Source organism: Rousettus aegyptiacus, unplaced genomic scaffold (genome assembly GCF_014176215.1).
Source record: "Rousettus aegyptiacus isolate mRouAeg1 unplaced genomic scaffold, mRouAeg1.p scaffold_m13_p_14, whole genome shotgun sequence".
Lineage (NCBI taxonomy): Eukaryota > Metazoa > Chordata > Mammalia > Chiroptera > Pteropodidae > Rousettus > Rousettus aegyptiacus.
The window spans coordinates 50,945,453-50,964,040 of NW_023416289.1; the positions used below are offsets into that span (position 1 = coordinate 50,945,453).

An 18,588-nucleotide genomic window follows, 5' to 3' on the forward strand; every position below is an offset into this window, starting at 1 on the left:
AAGAGAAAATATATTTGAAAATTAGTGAAAAAATCTACATCTAAGTGGACCCATGCAGTTCAAACTCAGCCTGTTCAAGGGTCAACTGTAGTATTATCCCATTTTACAGACAAGGAGACTGAGACATCAGACAATTAAATGTGACTTGCCCAAGGCATTAGAACACATTATGTCTTTTGGCTCCAAGTTCAAGGTTCTTCCTTCCCTTGTCTCCCTTTGACCACTAATCAGAGGGCTGGTTCACCACTGGCTGAGGGGTTTGTGATGGTTTCAGACAAAGCTCATGGAACCTGAGAGTTGGGATAGACCCAAGAGGTGACCCAATTTGACCTCGCAGTGTAGGAATGTCTTCTCTCTGCAGGATCTCTCCTCAAATACTCACTGTAACAGGGAACGCATGGTGTCAAGGCAGCCCATCACACCCACTCCTGTGGTCAGAGAGTTCTTTCTCAGGAAATTTACCCCCTACAACAGCCATCCTGTGGCCTTGGGTTCTGCCATGTCCTGGAGCTATGCTTAGAAGGCCTTCCTAGCAAGATGGAGCCACCTGACCCCAACATTATTCTTTCCTAGATTTCTATCCCGACTATGGTCCCAAACTTCTGCTTCCCTGTTCTCCTCCACAGAGATAGACGGGACACTTTTTTTTACCACTATGGTACCTACTAAATGGAAAAATTAGAACTAACCCAAACATCTAGCACTGGGGAAATGGCTAAGCATCGTGAAGTTGCCATAGGAAAGGATGGTCACCAAGGCTTTACAATAATGGAGGGAGATACCGACAAAAGTGCTTATAAAACATAACCACAACAATGAGAAAAAAAAAAAACTCCAAAATTATACATAAAAAGATAATAAGAAAGAAATACACCCAAATGTCAACTGATTGTCCATCCCTGACTAATGAGGCCAAAGGTGATTTTCTTTTCTTTCTGCTTTTTTGTATATTTCAAAGATATATTTTGCTTTTATAAAGAGATATAAAATAGAATTCTTCTCCTTAAATCATGTAATAAATCAACTGTAGTTCTTCAATTTTAAATAAAAAAAATAAAAAGGAGGGGGGTAAGTTTAAGCTACATACTCGGGCCAATAAAAGCCCAGGCCCAGGGCTACAGAAGCACCTGGAACTGTCGCTGAAGACAGGCCTGAGCGACTCGCTAAGGCTCTGAAACTCATGTAATGTCCTTCTTCTTTTAAACCCTATTGGTTTATGTTCAATGGTAAGCAAAAACCCCTTTAGACATGAACTGGCACCAGCACGACCTCCTCTGCCACTGTCACAGGCGCTGGGTGTGCAGACCCTGGTCCTGTGGGAAGAAGCCAGCCTCAGGGCAAGTGTCCTCTCTGGACTTCAGGGCTGGGCTTTGGAACTTCACTGGCCTCCTCCTCAGCTGCCCATTTCCAGTGGGGACAGTGCCATACCTGGAATCCTAGGATCTTCCCTCCACCAGCCAGGATGCTTCCTCCAGCTTGGAGGTTACCTCTGCTTTGTTAACTTGAGTCCCAGCAGAAAACATGCCTGACAGTTGTCCCATTCTTGGACACTGTAAGCCAGTCATGGCCACAGCTTAAATTGCCCCATCCAGCCATGTCCTGCTCATCTTGGAAAGGGCCAAGTCCTGCTCAGACAGGGCTCCCTGGGCCACGGGGTCAGCGCGCACAAGGCCTCCCTATGGGCTCCCAAGGCCACAACATCCCCCGGCCTGCCTCCAGGCACATGGTCAGGAATGCCTTCGTCCAAGCATCCCAGGACCCAGGTTAGGGAAGGACAGAGGATCTGAGCCCTCTGTTTGAATTTTCAAAAAGCTCTTTACTAGGAAAGGAAATAAATCTGGGCAACTACAAAGCATAAAGTTGGTCCAGGTCAGAAGGATGGATTTCCTAACATGTCTGGGAAGAACTACCAAGGCTTCGACACCATTAGAAGCGCCTTCTGCCTGTTTTTGCATTTAATTCTTAAACTGCTATGAGGTGGGCAGTAATTCTATTGACAGACATATAAGTAAATGCTCACTTGGCCCTGCTCAGGACCCCGCAGACCCTGTCCCAAGGGATCTCACTCTTGTGCAACTGAGGAGCATCGGTGGCCGACCCCCTCAATGTGACCCTGTCCAGCCTGGGTCCACAGCTCCAGACACACATTTAAACATCTTCTCATGGTGGCCCTGGAACCAGAGGGGTGGGTAGAGAGAGCTGGTACTTGCTTTAGAGCTTTTTGGAAATACGGTGAAAATGGAGCTATATGTGGAGGCCCCCATGAAAGGATTCAGTCAGGAGGCCCCCGGGACTTTAGCCCAGGGAAGAAAGTCTAGACCAGCACTGTCCAACACAAATATAACGGGAATTGCATTTATGATTTTAAATTTTCTAGTAGCCAATATAAAAAGAAACAAGTCAATTTTAACAATGTATTTGATTTAACCCAATATATTCAAAATGTTTTTTCCACCCCTGTATCAATATAAAACTTATTAATAAAATATACATATATATGTTTTTTCCATGTGATATCTCATAGCAGATCTCATTTCAGACTAGTCACATTTCAAGTGCTCGACAGCCACATGTGGTGAGACAGCACAGGTCTATAATATCCAGATATTAGCAATAGGAGAGGGGAAGAGCAAAGGGAGCCAGAAGCCAAGCAACAAGGAGAAAGGAGAGATCATAAGGGATCTTAATGGAATTCTGGGGGTGAGGGCAGAGCCAAAGACACAGTGAGGAACTGCCTGGAGGAGAGAGTGAAAGGAAAGAAGGGAGAGGGTAGACAGGCAGGGCTGCCAGAGATCCCGAAGCTTCTGCAGTGGCGGCTGAGAGCCAGGTGGGGGCAGAAGAGAGCTTCTCTGATACCAGATTAGTTCTGAGATGCTCTTCACCTGGCACGAGTGGTGATAGCTCTGGGGCTGCAACACTAGGGGCTGTACATAGAGGCCCATGGCCACCTGGTTGATCTGGCGGCCTCTGCACAATCTGTAGAGATTCAGGGAAGTGGGTACCCAGGCCCTGTCAGTGGGGAGGCCTAAGAAAGGGGAGTAAAGTAGGCTGAACTGTAATGGCAGCTACATCCACACAGTAGGAATAATACCATTCTTTAAACTAGCTGTGAGACCCAGAAACAGGTTAAGACAGTTAAAGGTCCTAAGTCTCCAAAATATTATGGCATCCTCTCCCCTAATACGCCACCATAAAATGTTTCGGGAACAGTTTTGAGTTTCCATTTTTGAAATGCCAAATTCCCTCCTAAATCAACTGATAGAAGGGTGGGTGGGATGCGCTAGCTCTGATGGGCCTTTCCTAAGCCTCGGTGCGAATCAGGTGACCTCTAAAATGCTAGACGGGAGAGTTCCAGGCCAGAAGACAAAGCCCCAGAGTATAAGGGGCCTTCTTAAAGAGTGACGCAGCCGCCTCTCCACCTAGGCGGCTCTGTGGGCATGTGCCAACAAGGTTACTAATGTGGCCCGAATGTCCTGAGACAAGGAGGGGCCGAGGGGCAGGCTGGCTTGTTTCAAGCTCACCCCTCCGCCACCCCCAAGAACAAAGACGGGTGGAAGTTGAGACCATAGAAGGAGACTGTGGGTGTCATCCCCTCACCCATGCACACACAGCATCGGGAACAGTGAAAGGCAGACCGTGGTCCCTCTCACTCTAGGGACTAAGCGGCAATGCACTGTATGGAGAAACTTACGCAACTCATCCCCTTACTGCTCGACATTTACGTCCTTTTTTTTTTTGTTCCTTTTTGGTATCACAAGTAATGTTGGAATTTTGCCTGTTTTGAACACTCATGAACATATTTCTGTATCGCAATATTCCTAACTGGGTCAAAAGGAAGGAGTATTGTAAAACTGACTGCTAGATGTTCTCCAAAAACATAATGACAAATTACACTCTCATCAAGTGTGTGTTCATACCCCAAAGGAGATGTAGGCGCCCAGCAGAGAGCCAGCAATGGTGGCGTAGCCTCCAGTCATGACAACGTGGATTTCGGAGAGGGTCATGTCTGCCAAGTAGGGACGGATCAGTAGAGGAGCCTCTGTCTGCAAACGGGAAAGACATCAGACAAACAGAACTGGCCACCAGGCCAGCACAGGCACCTGGGGGCGTCTCCTCCCCCAGCGGAGGGCAGGTCACAGTGAGTGCTGGGGATCTCAGGGGAAGAGATAGCAGGTGGGGTAAGGACTGTGGCCTGTGCTTGGCTGAGCCTCTCGGAACCTCAGCATTGGCTGGGCTCTGTGCAAGGACCCCCGGCCCTTCCACTTGGCCTAATAACGCTCCTCCGTGTCAAGTGCCTACCATGTCCAGGCACCCCATTAAGCACCTCACATTCATTACTCAAAACCTTCTGAGAAAGAAGAGATCATCCCTATTTTCCAAGAGAGTGAACAGGATCAGAGATGTTCGAAGAATAACCTCTGTTCACGCAAAGGGCCAGAAGCAGATGTAACTCCAGGCCTGAGCTCTTAATGAAGCCTGGGGGTTGCCAGAAGGAAAGGCAAATATGTCTTTTGATGACTCAAATGTTGGGCAGATGGGCAAAGTTCCTGAAACAGTCTGAAGAGGCTCACCCTCAGAAGGGTCAGGCCTTCTGAAAGAGATTTGGGATTGACAGTGCCTTCAGAGTCATATTTACTTTGGAAAATACCTTTTCAAAAAGAGGGAGAAGGAAAAAGACAAAATTAGGTGCAAAGAACTCTGGTCAGAAAGAGGAAACCTGGATTCTAAGTTCTGGCTTATCCTCTGGGATCTTGGCAAGTCATCCTGATTCCTGAGCCTCGCTTTCCTCCTTTACAAAAGAAGAACGTGGGACTCCATCTGTAGAATTTGTCAGTCTCTAAGCTGATGAAGACAACCTAGACTTAGAGTAGTAGGAGGTGCCAGACAGATACCATCCTCCCTGGCATGACCCAGGCAAAATGGACCCCCAGACATGCATTCGTGCATGGGGCAGCCGCCTTTCATGACCCTGGGAGAAGGTGCACATGACTGAATCAGAGCTCCAGTGAACCAGAGCCCTGCCTTCCCTGGGGAGGCCACAGGACCCACCTGGCTCACAAAGATGTTTCCAGCCACGCTCAGGGTTTCGGTGGCTGTGGTGCCCATGGTGACCTGCATCAGCCAGGCAATCTAGAAGGAAGCAGGGTGCTTTTTGTGGGCTGGCATCAGCAAGCCCCAGAGGCAGAGAGAATCAGGGGTAGAATTACCTTATAAATCGTCCTTCCAAATCCCAACCCGGGTAGAACCCCCCACATAATTTCCCCAAAAGGTCCATTCATCTTCTCCTTCCAAACCTCTGTTGATGGGGCCTACCATCCACAAAAAATGGGTTCCCTGGTCAAATGTATCTGAGAGGCACTGTACACACACACCTTGGAGATAACCAGTACATATTGTTTAGTAAAGGCACGAAACTCGTTTAAATTCATTAGCTTCACAAAATCATCTGGCCATGGGATCCCCTTACCTTTGTAGCACTTATTAACCTGTTATGGCACTCTGGGAGAGAATGAGCCCTGTGAGTGGGTGACTGGGAGTGCACAGGCCATGGCACTGGGAACTCACCTTCAGGATTACCCACTGCATGAGGCCCACATAGTAGAGAACTGACATGACGCAGCTGAAGAAAACAATAATGGGCAGAACCTGCCAGGAAAGAGCAGGGGCCCAGGTCAGAGGCAGGCAGGTAACAGAAGACTAGGCAGGGCCTCTGAGCCTCCGGACAGCCCATTCCATCTGAGGCCTTGCCACTCGGAGGCTGGATGGGGTCTCTCTGAACTCAGTGCATGAAATCACACATGGGTCCTCTTTGGAGTCCCATCCCCTGTATATACTGACCATCACTCGGCCATCTTCCCCCCTTCCCTCACCAAAGGTGAAGTCTGTGCTGTGGTAGAGAGGCAGGCCTGAGTCCCCCACTTTCTATCACCTGTAGAATGAGGACAGGATGCCTACCCATCAGGGCTGCGAGGGTTAAGGAGCTGGCTCAGGGCCTGGCTCCTTGCACAGTCTCACCTCTGCCATGAGCGCACTCCCTGGTCCCTGACTCTAGCCTTAACCTCCCTCCTATGCTTTGGGTCTGAATTAGGGGTCCCTCATCTCTCTAGCATTCTACTTCCACTCACTGCCGACGAGCTCAGAAGGAGACTATTCGTGGACCTGCAGCTAGCATTTCCTCCTGTCACCCCATTCCCTGGCCCCAGGCTTATCACTTCTTTTCACTCACTCCAAGCCTCACCAATACTTCCTTCAAAACTTCTCTTGCATCCATTGCTAGTCTCCAAGCCAGGGCCGCAGCCCGTGCTACTGCATGGCAGGCTGATTTACAACAGGGAGGACTGGCAACACGGTAAATGTCTCCCCAGGGAGGGCGAGGTCAATGACCTGCGGGATGGTCAAGGGCATGCTAAAGTAGGGAGGCAGGTATGAGGGTGCTCTCTGGGCTTTGGGGACGATGTCCAAGATTGCTGTTAAATGCAAAAGGGGAGGTGAAGAACAGGGTGCTGTTAGGTGTATAGCAAAGGGCAGGGGCGGCACTGAGTGTGCTCTTGTGCGGGCGCACAGTTATCACGGGAAGGATCTGCAAATGGCTGGTGATGGCAGTTGCCTTGGGTGACTTGGGGGTCGGGGTGGGACGGAGGCTCGTTTTTTACCATATTCCCTTTTGCTCTGTTGTAATGTGTTACTTGTTCCAAACAGTTTTAAAATAAGCTACACAGTGTCAATAACAACACAGGACAACTCTCATGCTAAAACGGTAACTGGGAAAACTGGAATGTTAAAACCGTTGAAAGAGGGCCGAGAGACAAGACACACAAACAACCAAAGTTGCTTCTGCATACTGGGCCTGGGCATTTTGTTTTCTTCTATCTCCATGTCCAATTTCTCACCTGCTCCTCTAATTTTCTATAACATGGACACTTCTCAGGGGTGGGGAGCATGGGTAGGGGAGAGGTTTGGGGCAAGCTCATCAGCTCGGCTTTGAACTTGCTGGGTTTGGGATGCCTGCGGGACATCCACAGGGAATGCTGAGTAGGGAGCTGGACAAGAGGTCAGGAGCAGGGGTGAGGTCTGGGCCAGGCCTCAGTTTGGGCTCCTGTGCACAGAAGCACAGGCTGAGGCTGAGGGGGAAATGCGATTCAGAGGAAATTGCCAAGTGCGAAGAGCAGTGATAAAGACCGGGGCACCTTGGTCAGCACCATTAAGGGGTGAGAGGGGAAGGACAGGCACATGGGGGAGATGGAGGAGAAACAGAGGGTTGGAGGACATCCGGGAGACAAGGACAGCTTTTCCAGAAGGGGTGGTCGGAAAGCTGTGCCAGATGCATCAGAGAACTCTAGAAAGGTAGGGACTGAGATGGACCCCTGGCACTTAGAGAGATTCAGGGGTCCCCGGTGTCCTAGACAAGAGAGTTGGACGAGGGGTGGGGACAGAGGCTTGGTGTCAGTGAACCAAAGAGAAGTGGGACGTGAGAAAGTGGAGACAGCGAGGGCAGAAGCAGGGCTGTGTGGGAAGAAGGCCAGAGCGGGGGGGAGGGGGGGGGTCCTGGCGGGGAGGGCTGTTTTTGTTTGTAAGAAGAGAGACTCTTAAGCAATCAAATTTAGGCTCCAGTTCAGAGTGAATGGCTGACACGGTGAACCTGGCGACAAGAGCCTGCCAAGGCCCTCCCCTGGAGGTGAGACAAGCCCCCCCGCGGGGCTGGTGCTTTTCCTCTCACAGGAAGCCTGGGGGGTTTATCTGGACCTGCTCCACTCAACATCTTGTCACCCTCTTCACTGCAGTGGGGACATCACCTGACAGAGAGCACAGGCATCAGCTGAAGGAACCCTTCCCTGTCCTGTGACTCCTCCTGGCTGCCTGGTGCTGAATACACCCCCAACACGAGGGGTGTGACATCACTCTGCTGTCCCTTGGAGTGAAACGCATAGAGGATCACGTACTGTCTAGACGGCATGTCAGATCCATCCTGTGAGGAACTGCTCGGAGGGCCGGCAGGGCCGCACGCACGGCCGGAGCCAGGAAGCAGTGTTCCTGGAGCAGTGGTCTGCAGGAGCAGATGCACTCCCGCCAGCAACCAGGACACATGCCACCTGTGGGGGGGGGGCTGGTCTCTGGTGGGGGGGAGCTGTGCGTGGGATTAACTGGTGACTATCTAAGGAGGGAAGATGAATGGAAGAGAAGAGAGATGGCCCCGATTATCTGTGGTGAGACATTTAGTACTCAATAAAATCCTTCAGGCCAATATGATCTCCCAGCTAGGAAACATGCCTGGGGCCTGTCGTGTGTGAGGTAGCAGCAGACCTGGCTTGGGAAGGGGGAGGGGAGGGCCGCTAAATTCTACCGTGTATCTACTGGGTGGTTGGTCTTGCTATGTGCTGGGTACCCAATGCAGTGACTGACTCATCAGTCCTCAAAGCCACTGAGGTAGATATAACTCCACTTCACAAATGGGGACACTAAGGGTATGAGACTTTGGGTACCTGCCCAAGGTCACACCCTGCAAAGAGACAGAGTACTTCCGAGCCCAGTTTGCCAAGACACTGCCATGACCCTAAGGAGCTCTGCCCTGGGCCAGTCCTGAGGCCTCATTTCTCTGTCTTCAGGGGCAGCACTTGTCCCCTGAGTCGGGGTGCAGCTACTCCGGTAAGTCCTGACCACTGCTTTGTAGAAACTCAGAGCAGTCTGGGCTTGCTGGCAGCAATGCTCACCTGTAAGTCAAGGGAGAAGAACTTCTACCTCTCTCAGCCAGTGGTTTTCAAAGTATGGTCCCTGGACTAGCAGCATTGCCTGAGAATTTGTTAGAAATTAAAAATTGGAGCCCCACACCTAGAGTTTCAGATTCAGTTGGTCTGGGGTGGGCCTAAGAATTTGGCCTTTCCAGGTGCTGCTGTCTGGACATCACACTCTGAGAACCACGCCCTCTGAGCAGACATCTTGTCCTCACCAGGAAACAGGTTCTGAGGGCAGGATTAAACCCACTTGGACGTGGCTCTGCTGCTTCCTCTCCCTGAAGGGAGCTGAGCCAGGATTCCCGACGACTTCCTGAGGCTGTCTGGGCAAACCTCCACACCGCCAGCTCCCAAGGCCCAAGCACTGCTGACCAAGCCGCAACCAGACAACGAACCACAAAAACCCAAAGCTGGAAGATTCTGCAGAGGTGACTGCAGCAGTGTCCGCCCTGTCGCCAACATTAGGCAAAAGCAGATAAACTGGACACGCCTCCTGACTTCCTGTTCATGCCATCCCTTTGCCCAGAATGACCTCGCCACTCAGCCCCTCGTGCCCATCTCTGCCTGTCAGTCTTCTTCAGAGACCTCTGCAGGTGCCATGCTCTTACAAGAGCTCTCCTGGTTCAACTGTCCCATCTGCCTCCTTTTCACACCCCACCATGGTCTCCATTTACTTCCCATTCCCTCCTCTGAGAATTGTGCTCACTGAGGTACCCAGTGGCTCCTTAATTACTAAATCCAATAGCACCTTTCAGTTCTTATCTTACTTTTTTTTTCCCAGTCCCCATCTTATTTTGTTTATTTATGTGCAAAATTTGACGCTGTTCATCACCCCTTAGGAGATGAAAACATTTTCCTTCACCCTTCACCGTGTAAGCAGCACTGCCGAGCTTAGGAAGTGCGTGCTCGTTCCAGAGGCTACAGTGTTAATAAAGAAAAGAGTGAACATTCGCTCCCAGGTCTGCTGGACCCAGGAAGGATGGGAGATGATCATTTGGGTGGAAAGTTACCAGAAGAGAGATGGAGCCAAGGTGAAATGACTAATCAGGATGATACAGCCAGGAGGTGGCTGCCACGTCAACTGTGCTGGACTCCAGGCCAGGGGAGGCGGGGGGCTAAACTTCCCGGAGGAGTGAGTGACGAGCTGGACTGCAGCCCAGCAGGAAGCAGCTTAGATTCTGAAAATCCGAGCAAGCTCAGAGAAGACTTCCCCAGGCTGATGTGGGCCAAAGGCCTTGGACTAGGTCCACATGGTTCGTGGAAAGAACCTAAAGAAAGCTTCTGAGTCTTATATTCAACTCGGCACCAACAAAGCCATCCCCAGCTTGAAGACAAACTCAAGTCTGGTAAGTGTGCATACACATGTGTGTGTGCGTGTGTGTGTGTGTATGTGTGTGAGAGAGAGAGAGACAGAGAGAGAGACAAAGACAGAGAGACAGAGAGATGCAGCGATGGGGGCTGTGAATGAAATTTTGTGACTAGTGAATCTTGTGAGGAAGGGGATTCTGTGGCCACTGAACATATGTCTTAAGTCTCCCCTCTCCTGGCCCATCTTTGCTAAAAAGGCCACTGGCTAATTCACTGACCAGGATTTTGACCAGAAGACAGTGCCTCCCAGGGGCCAGGAAAGTGTCTGACAGGGCAATGCTGAGGCTGGTTAATGATCAACCAACCTCCCTCACTTTTTCTCTCTTGAAAGAACATCTGATCTCAAAGCCTTTAGCAACCAGTGATGTAACTTAAAGGTATCATTACTGTTGTTAGGGATGCTCTTCGGAAGGGAGGCATGCTGTCACTGACTTCTACTTAGAGAAGAAACACTACTTGACTGGTAGTCCGATGCCCCAGCTCCAACCCTGGCTCTGCCCTAACTCACAACACGACTGCAGCCAGGCCGCTGCTCCTCTCTGGGCTTGGTCTGATCGGCTCTAATATAAAGGGAGACCTGAGACCACAGAGCGCCCTCCCACCCGACACTCCATGAATCCATGGTTCTGAAGGGTGATGAGGGAGAGATGCGAGTAGCAGGGGTGTGCATGTTCCTCCAGGAAGGGAGGAAAGACGGGAGGACGAACGGCTAAACAGCATGCGTGAAACCACCACCCAGGCTCTGCTCGCAGGAGCCCGCACCCCCAGGCAGGCCGACCACACAGTTTGCTCATGCTCCCCAGAGCCGGAGGCCTAGGCCAGCAGCTGTACAGGCCTTGTGGGCCAACTGTCAGCTGACCTGAAAGGCAAAGACATCCTTGACCAGCGTGTCCCCAAACACAAAGCTGGAGCCGGCCTCAGTGTAACTCAAGAAGATCTGAAAGAAGAAAACAAAACGAAGGCCTGGAGTGAGGCAGAACGAGGCTGGAAGAGCTGGGGGGGCCTCCATGAGGCTTCCCCACACTCCAGCGGGGGGAGAAGGATTTGGAGGCTGCAGGCTCCTGAGGGAAATAGCAGCTGCACAGCGCAGCCATGGCTTCCCACCTCGTCTAGGGCCCAGTACGCACCCGCCATCCTGGTCCCAATTCCTTTACGTGGGTGGCCTCACTGCCCACCCTACCCCAATAGAGTGGCTTCTCCATTCCCTGGCAACCCAAGATGGCCTGGGAAGCTGGACACCATTCACATACCTGGATCTGGTCACCCAGCCACTGGAATGCAATAAACCCAGGTTCTGTTCTGATGACAAGGAATCCAAGTACAAACTGTAGCCCAAGGCCCCAGGACACGACCCGCCAGGACACCTGCCACCAAGAGAAATATCCTGGTGAGCTCAGCTCCTGGGGGACCCAGAGGGAACAGGGTGGGTGAGAGCAGAGGGCACAAGGCTGCTCTGAGGGGCCTGCTGTCAGTGGTCACATCCCCCCTGGGGTTCGGAATAGTCCAGGCTTTTGGCAGCAAATGGGCTTGGGGCAGTGGGCAGGGGTGGGCAAGGTCTAGCCAATGACCCACATAAGACTTGACCAACCTTGGGCATGCCGTGGCAGTTGGTCCTAGGTCATCACTGGGTAAGCAGAATTGGGTCTCGGGGTCTGGCCTCAGGGTAACCTCCATCTGCCTGGGCTCTCCCCAACCCTCTTCTATAGACAGGGTCCCCAGCTGTCCTAGCCCCACTCCTTCAATGCTTCCAATCCGGCAGAGGGAAGCTGGACTCCTCTTAGCATTTAGCAATTCCTCAACAGTGAGCCCCAACTCAGGTGTGCATTGGGATCTCTGCGAGGCTTTGCTGGAGCCTGAGGGGAGGTGTTAGCCACATTATGAAACTGGGAGGGTCCTGATATTTGGGTGGTGGCAGCATGAGGAGGCAGAGGGACAGAAGGTCTGCGGCCTGCTCTGGGCCTGACAACTCTGTACTCACTGCACGACGGTGCTTTGAGCAGGCAAAGAGGATGCTGATGCACATGCAGGTTCCTGCAAAGGACACCAGCTGCTCAGGTTGCCGGGAGGTGTCCAGAACCAGCCACAGGACCAGGCCCAGGAAAGCGGCGAAGGCCAGACCCCTGCAGGAAAGGTGGAGGGCCATGACCCTCAGCATCTGCTCCACACCCACACATGAGCACCCAGAGCTCCAGAGAAAGGGCACTCAGGGATGCTGGGAGGAAAGAGCTGTGTGACCTCAGGCAGGCCGCCAAACCTGAGTTCAGTTTCCTTACCGGGACAATGAAGCCAAAGACTCCCCATTCCTTACAGCTGGGAGAGGACCAAACAAGAGGACGTGTGTACTGAGTTTAGCACCTTCCCTTCCTCCTCGTCTCCAAGCAACAACTGATCTGCTTTCTGTCACCAGATCAGTTCGTACACTCTAGAATTTTGTATAAATGGAACCAAACAGCACATCTTTTTCATCTAACTTCTTTGACTCTAATCATTCTGAGATTCATCCATGTTTTTGCACGCATCAGCGGTTCATCCCTTTCTATGGCTGAGAGGTGTCCCATTGTGTGGATAGACTACAACCGGCCTGCACACTCACCTGATGATGGACATTCAGGCTGTTTCCAGTTTGGGGCTATTTCAGATAAAGCCGCTATGGACATTCAAACATTCATGTTTGCAAATATTTTCTCCCATTGTGTGTGTCCATTGAATCAACAAGTATTTAGTTTATATATAGTCTAATTAATCTGCACATATTTTTAAAGAAAACTTTATATCAATACCTCAAATGGAAAAGCAGTATCAATGATTTGTCATAAACAGAAGACAACTATAAAAACAAATCTTTTTATAAAACTACTTAATAAAGAAAAAGAAATGTAAAAGTAAATCTATTTATGAATAAAACTTGAAACATGTCATCTGTCGGCTGACTCCGATCGTTTTGCTGTGGTGTGTGGCTCTTACTTTGGGAAATTCTGCCGTGCCCTGCGCCTTCCTGACTTTGTCCTCGGGTGTCTTTGGGCACCAGTTTCTTCAACAAAAAAGAAATAGACTGGTGCTCTTTAGACTTTTCTTTAAGCAATAGAAACTTTATTTTCTAGTGAATATTCTTTGCCAACGTTTTTTTGTAGAACGGATGAAATGAGACAGCCGGGGTGGAGGGGGCATCTGATGGTCCCCTATTCAACTCCCTCTCCTGCTCGATGGTATCTCTAAGATTTCCAGAGCTCTAAAGAAATGGATTCAAAAACCAAGGGATCCCAGACTGAAGTCCAGGGACATGGGTGGCTACTTTGGAATCCCCCGGGGTCTACCTAAAAGTACAGACTCCAAGGGGTGGTCCCCCCACCTCAGCTGTACATCTCACATATGCCCCAAGTAATCTAATAGGAGGCACTGATATGGGCCATCCCTGCTGGTGAGGGCTGGGATCTCTCACTTCACGATATTGTTGAGTCCTGTTCTCTGCTGTCATAGTCACCTGTTGTAATTGGGGCACAGAACCAGATGAGAACTGACAAATCTCCACAAAGATGGTTGCCACCTTTGAAGCCACCCACAAATGCCTGCCCTGGGATTCCCAGAAGGCAAGCAGCATGGGGTATGTCCCCCATGGCACAGGAACCATCTGGTAGGGCTGACTGAGGCAAGAAGCAACCATCGCCCAGCCCTGGCTGTGCCCTGGGAGCTGACTCAGAGGCCCTCAGCCAACAGGTCCTCCTTCCTCACCCCCACTGGGCCTGGGGGCTATGAGCTCACTCACCTCTTAAACCAGAGGTTCAGGCAGGAATGCCCCAGAGGCCTGACACACCTCAGCAGCTTTGGCCCCAGCAGCCTCTTCAGCAGGCTATGAGCCAGGAAGGCGAGGACCACATAGGTGAGGACAAATAGGGCCAAGGCCCTTTGGAAATCCAGAAGACAGGCAACCAGCAGGAAGGCAGCGAATGCTGGGAATAGGCGGGGAAGGTACAGAGAAGAGCAGTGATGACGACACAGGGCCCTGCAGACCCGCCATCCAGAGCTTGGAGGGCAGCAATGTCAGCCAACCCCTCAGATCCTCGGTTTCCACACCTGGAAATGAGAATGATCATCCCTACTCTGCTGGGGGATTATTATGAAGTTAACTGACAGAATGTACATGAAAGGGCTTTGCAAACTGTAAAGACCACATGTGAGGGAGGAGATGTGTGAGGAGGCAAGACAGCATGAATCTCTGCGCATCAAAGGAGTGCCTGCTATGTTCCAGAGCTAACTGGTTCCACAGAAGACAGAGATGGACCAGTCGGTTTCCCAAGATGTACTCGTGTGTGCCGGATCTCATTCTGAAATATTAATCAATGACCGTCTTCGCCCTCATCCCCTTTGAGCAACTAAGTCAGTCTATGCTCTACCTCAAGAAAGGAATAAGCCAGGGAGGAAATATAGTTCCCTGGCTTATGAATTTCAAAAGCCAGGGCCCTTGTGGAATGAAAAGGACTTATAGCCTTTCCACTACATAAAAAATGTAGGATGAAACATGTGAGTTAAGTGCAAGCCCTTCTTACCCTTCTGCCATCAGACTAGATGGAGAACATGAGTTGGAAGATCTCCGCATGGCTTTCTCCCACCTTCGTGTAATCTTCCTTATGTTCCCTCCTTAATCTCAAATGCATAAAAAAAAAAAAAAAACTGCAGACTGGTACTTTCAGAGGTATTTTTCTCAATCTGTTGAGATCTCGTTTCCAAGCATATCCTCTGGCTCAAATAAATTACTAAAAAATGCTCTACAGGTTTGAACGTTCTCATGTTGACAGAATACCAGCCCCCTTCCACTCATCCGGGCTTGTCCTCTGGCACTCATCTAAGACATTGCTTTCCCAACCACACTAGACCTGATCAGTGCCCTGCCCACACCTTTCGCCTTTGCTCCTGGAGAAGGCATGGAGGGTCTTCTCACTCCTGGTTGTCCCTTCCCTCTACCTGGCTAACTCCTGCTCAAGTGTGAGACTCCTCCTGAAAGTCCTCTGATCACCCCAGCCCTCCTTGGCTCTCCCAGATGGCTTGCTGCACTATGTGGCAATAGTTGCTGCCTTTTCCCTTACTGAGCAGAGAGTGCCTTGGGAACAAGGTCTGGCCTGGCTTAATGCTCATGGCCTGGCTTCTGGCACAAGAGCTGACCTTGAGTTGGTGCTCAACAAAGTTTTGTTGAATTATTGGGTAAGTGAACGACCCTACCCCGAGAGACAGATGACTGAAGCATAAGTGGCTGAAATGGGGGAGGGGTGGGAGTGTCCCAGGTGAGGTTAGGCCCCAGGCTCACCTGTACAGAGCAGGCCTATGCAGATCCATCGAAATAGCTGTGTGTGCTCCCCGCAGAAGTGTCTAACTCTCAGGGCTGGCTGCAGGGTCCGCCTGGAGAGAGGACCAAAGGGTCCATGAGTGGCACCCAGACTCCCGCCCCCACGGGGATCCTGAACATCTCCAGGTGGAAGCCACGCCATGGCAACATGAGGCAAGCGAGGACCTGGCTTGGACATCCCACAGGGCTGAAGAACAACCCCAGCCCAGAGCAAACTGAGCAAAAGCTCAGGCCAAGCACCCTCCCCTCCTCCGTGTGCACAGAGCAGCACCACCAGCCCTGTGATGACCCTGCCTGCAGGGCTGGGAGGAAATGAACTGACTAAAGGAAGAGCTGCCAATCTGCACAAAGTAGAGCAGGTGGGTGCCTCTCCTCCCCTGCCCCATTAGAGCAGGGTGAAAGGCTCCCAGCTTGCTTTTGCTCCTTGGGACCCAGGACACTTAATGAGTCGGTGGGAAGATCTGCAACGGCCCATGCCACACCCAGCAGCTGTGGCTCCCACTGCCTCCCAGGCCCAGTGCAAATACCAATTCTTGCCTAGTTATTTGGTCACTTGCTTATCCCTGCAGGAAAGGCTGGAGCCTGAACAGCGTCTGGGGTCCCACGGGCTGAGTACCCAGGAGACACTGAGTGCTCATTCAGCACCAGCTGCTGTTTTAAGGGCCCTTTCTCCCATTTCTCTGTCTCCACGTCTCACTTCCCACCTCCTAAGTGTACCTTCCCCAGTCTTCTCCCCCGCAAGCCAAGCCGGACGAGGGAATGGCCCCCTGCACCACCATCACCACTCATCCTGCTCTCCTCAGCTCAGAACCGGCCGGTGAGGACCCCCATGCGCCTGGGCATCGCGGGGCCAAGTCCTAGGCTCCAGTTTGCTGCCCGTGTTACCTGGGCCCATCCATTCCCCTTTCTGGGCTTTTGCCTTCCCATGCGAAACGCAGAGCCTGGCTGAGTCCAGGCTTTCTCAAACTGAACCTTGCAGTTCCCCAAGATACTCAGAAACTGAATGGAGTAGCAGGCAGATGCGGGAGGTAAAAAGTGGGGCCAGGATGGTTTTGGGGTGCCACCCAACTTCAATCAAAGCAGCCCCATAGCACATATTGGGGTTTCCGATGGGATTTCACTCTTGCTGCTTCAAAGCAGGTCGGGAGCCTCTGACTCGGCTCATCTCTGAGGCAGAGGCCAGCAGAGCCCATTCACTGGCTAAAGCACATTTTCTTCTGTCTTCAACAGAGGCTCGGGAAGCCACCTCCCTATCTGTTGGAGGCAATGCTCCCCATTCCTGTTCCCAACAGTACCCTCTTTGCCAGGCCAGCCCACGTTCCTCCTGGAGACCACCTACCATCCTGAAAAGGGCTCCTGGCTGGACTTGCTCCAACTGTTCCTTCTCTCCGTGGGTCTCAAGTCACTGCCAGGAGTCCAGCCTTCCTCCTAAAGCCACCAGAGAGTGACCAGAGTATGCCTGCTGTTGAGAACTAGAGCTGGGGACCCAGAGTTGGGAGAAGCCCAGGCATGGGCTGGAGTGGGGGCTGGGCATTTGCACAGGAAGTGATTACAGGGCAATGTAATTAAATTTTTCAAAGCATGCATTGAGCACCTACTGTGTGCTGGGCCCTGTGCTAGACACGTCCTGCCCTTGGGGAGATCATGGTCTGCGTGAAGGAGGAACACTCAGCTGTGGCTGGTGGGGAGTCCAGACAGGGCCATCTGGTTGCAGGGCCCCAGGGCACAAGAGTCTGGAGCTGTGTTCCTTGTGTAAGAAGGTTGCTGTGCAGATTACAGTGTGAAAGGCGCATCCTGGGTTGTGCAGTGTGGTGACGGGGAAGGGACTTTGGGGAAGGGACTTAGTCAGGGAAGGGAAGGGAAGGGAAGGGAAGAAGGTATCATGTTAGGCTCCAGAGTCCTGGGTGGTGGGCCCCGACTTGGCCACCTGAGAGCAAGGAGGAGCTGCCAGCTCCTCAAAGGCTGAGACTTCCCCAGGGACCCCTCACTCACCATCACCCCCACCCCATGTGATTTCTCCTTCTCACCCTCAACATCACAGCTCAAATGGCACTTCCTTGTTGAGACCTTCCCTGACCTTTCAGACTAAGGCAGGCTCTACAGCGCATAGTAGGTACGCAATGAATATTTAATGAGTGAAATATGAGACTGCTTTGCCTTGAGGAAGCCAGAACTTTGGGGTGGGGAGTCCTAACTGTCCAAGCAAAGTTGTGAGGAGGCAGAGGGGGTGAAGGAAGATGGTGAACAAAGTCCCCTCCCACCAGGGGCCCAGAATGGGAATGAGGAAGGAGACAGACCAGACTGTCCAAGAGCTCAGCCCCCGAGTTCTCCAGACCACAGGCCACAGATGCGAAGGAGATGGACTCTTTTGGTCTCGGTGCATCGTTCTCCATGTGCCGGATCTTCCAGCTGAAAGACAAAGTCAGGGCCCAAAACTGAAAGGGGAAGGGCCAGGCAGGACCCGGGGAGGAGACTGGAGAAGGGAGCGGGATGGGCAGGGAGGGGGCTGGGAGTGGGAAGCGGATGCCTGGCACAGCTTATACCACCCCAGAGCTTCACCCTCATCATGCGGGGGGGGGGGGGGGGGGGGGGCGTGGCTCCCCAGTGACAGAGGAAGGCATCCCTTCCTGCATCGCTTCCGTACCTGCAAGAAGCCAGCCCTGTAAATCTGCGTGGACAGGCAGAAACAGGGAAACTCTGTCCACTTCACAGGGAAAGGAAGGAACTATGTGTAGCATGAACATGTACCTGATATAGTTTTCTGAAGAGAGGCCCTAGCTTTCATCACTCCCTACAACAGGTTAAAAACACTGCAATTAAGTGACATCTTCATTGTATTGTACTTTCTCTCCTCTGAAAGATGGAGAGAGAATATCCTAAAGACTTCATTCCAGTCCCTGGATCAAACTACCTGAAACCAGCCCTACCCTTGAACTTTTCAATTGTAAGAACCAAAAGAGTCTTTTTCTTTTCTTATTTATTTATTTATTTATTTATTTATTACTATTACTATTATTATTTTTTGCTGAAGCTCAGTTAGGAGGCTTAAATTCACCTGTGAATAAGAGCCCTAGCTAAGGGCCCGTCTCTCCTCACTCCTGTTCCCTCACTTTTTCTCCTCGATGGGGAGCACCCTACACTATCCTAATGCCA

At 51.4% G+C, this 18,588-nt stretch overlaps 1 protein-coding gene across 6 annotated transcripts in view; it reads right to left on the reverse strand.

Annotated features, from left to right (window-relative positions):
• SLC28A1 (solute carrier family 28 member 1) overlaps window positions 1–18,588 on the reverse strand; it is a 45,607-nt gene that overhangs the window by 15,201 nt on the left and 11,818 nt on the right. For 5 of the 6 annotated variants that reach the window (XR_001597688.2, XR_001597685.2, XM_036231901.1 and 2 more), the window contains exons 2-11: window positions 17,733–17,844; window positions 16,775–16,863; window positions 15,397–15,488; window positions 13,861–14,044; window positions 12,076–12,217; window positions 11,348–11,461; window positions 10,957–11,034; window positions 5,566–5,646; window positions 5,050–5,130; window positions 3,918–4,043 (exon numbers count right to left, since the gene is read on the reverse strand). Coding sequence is in view for 3 of the 6 variants with exons in the window: in XM_036231901.1 (XP_036087794.1) it covers window positions 3,918–4,043; window positions 5,050–5,130; window positions 5,566–5,646; window positions 10,957–11,034; window positions 11,348–11,461; window positions 12,076–12,217; window positions 13,861–14,044; window positions 15,397–15,488; window positions 16,775–16,863; window positions 17,733–17,828 (1,083 nt within the window). In the remaining 3 variants the exon portion in view is untranslated. The remainder of the gene's footprint in view (window positions 1–3,917; window positions 4,044–5,049; window positions 5,131–5,565; window positions 5,647–10,956; window positions 11,035–11,347; window positions 11,462–12,075; window positions 12,218–13,860; window positions 14,045–15,396; window positions 15,489–16,774; window positions 16,864–17,732; window positions 17,845–18,588) is intronic. The other variant, XR_001597692.2, reaches the window with a different exon arrangement.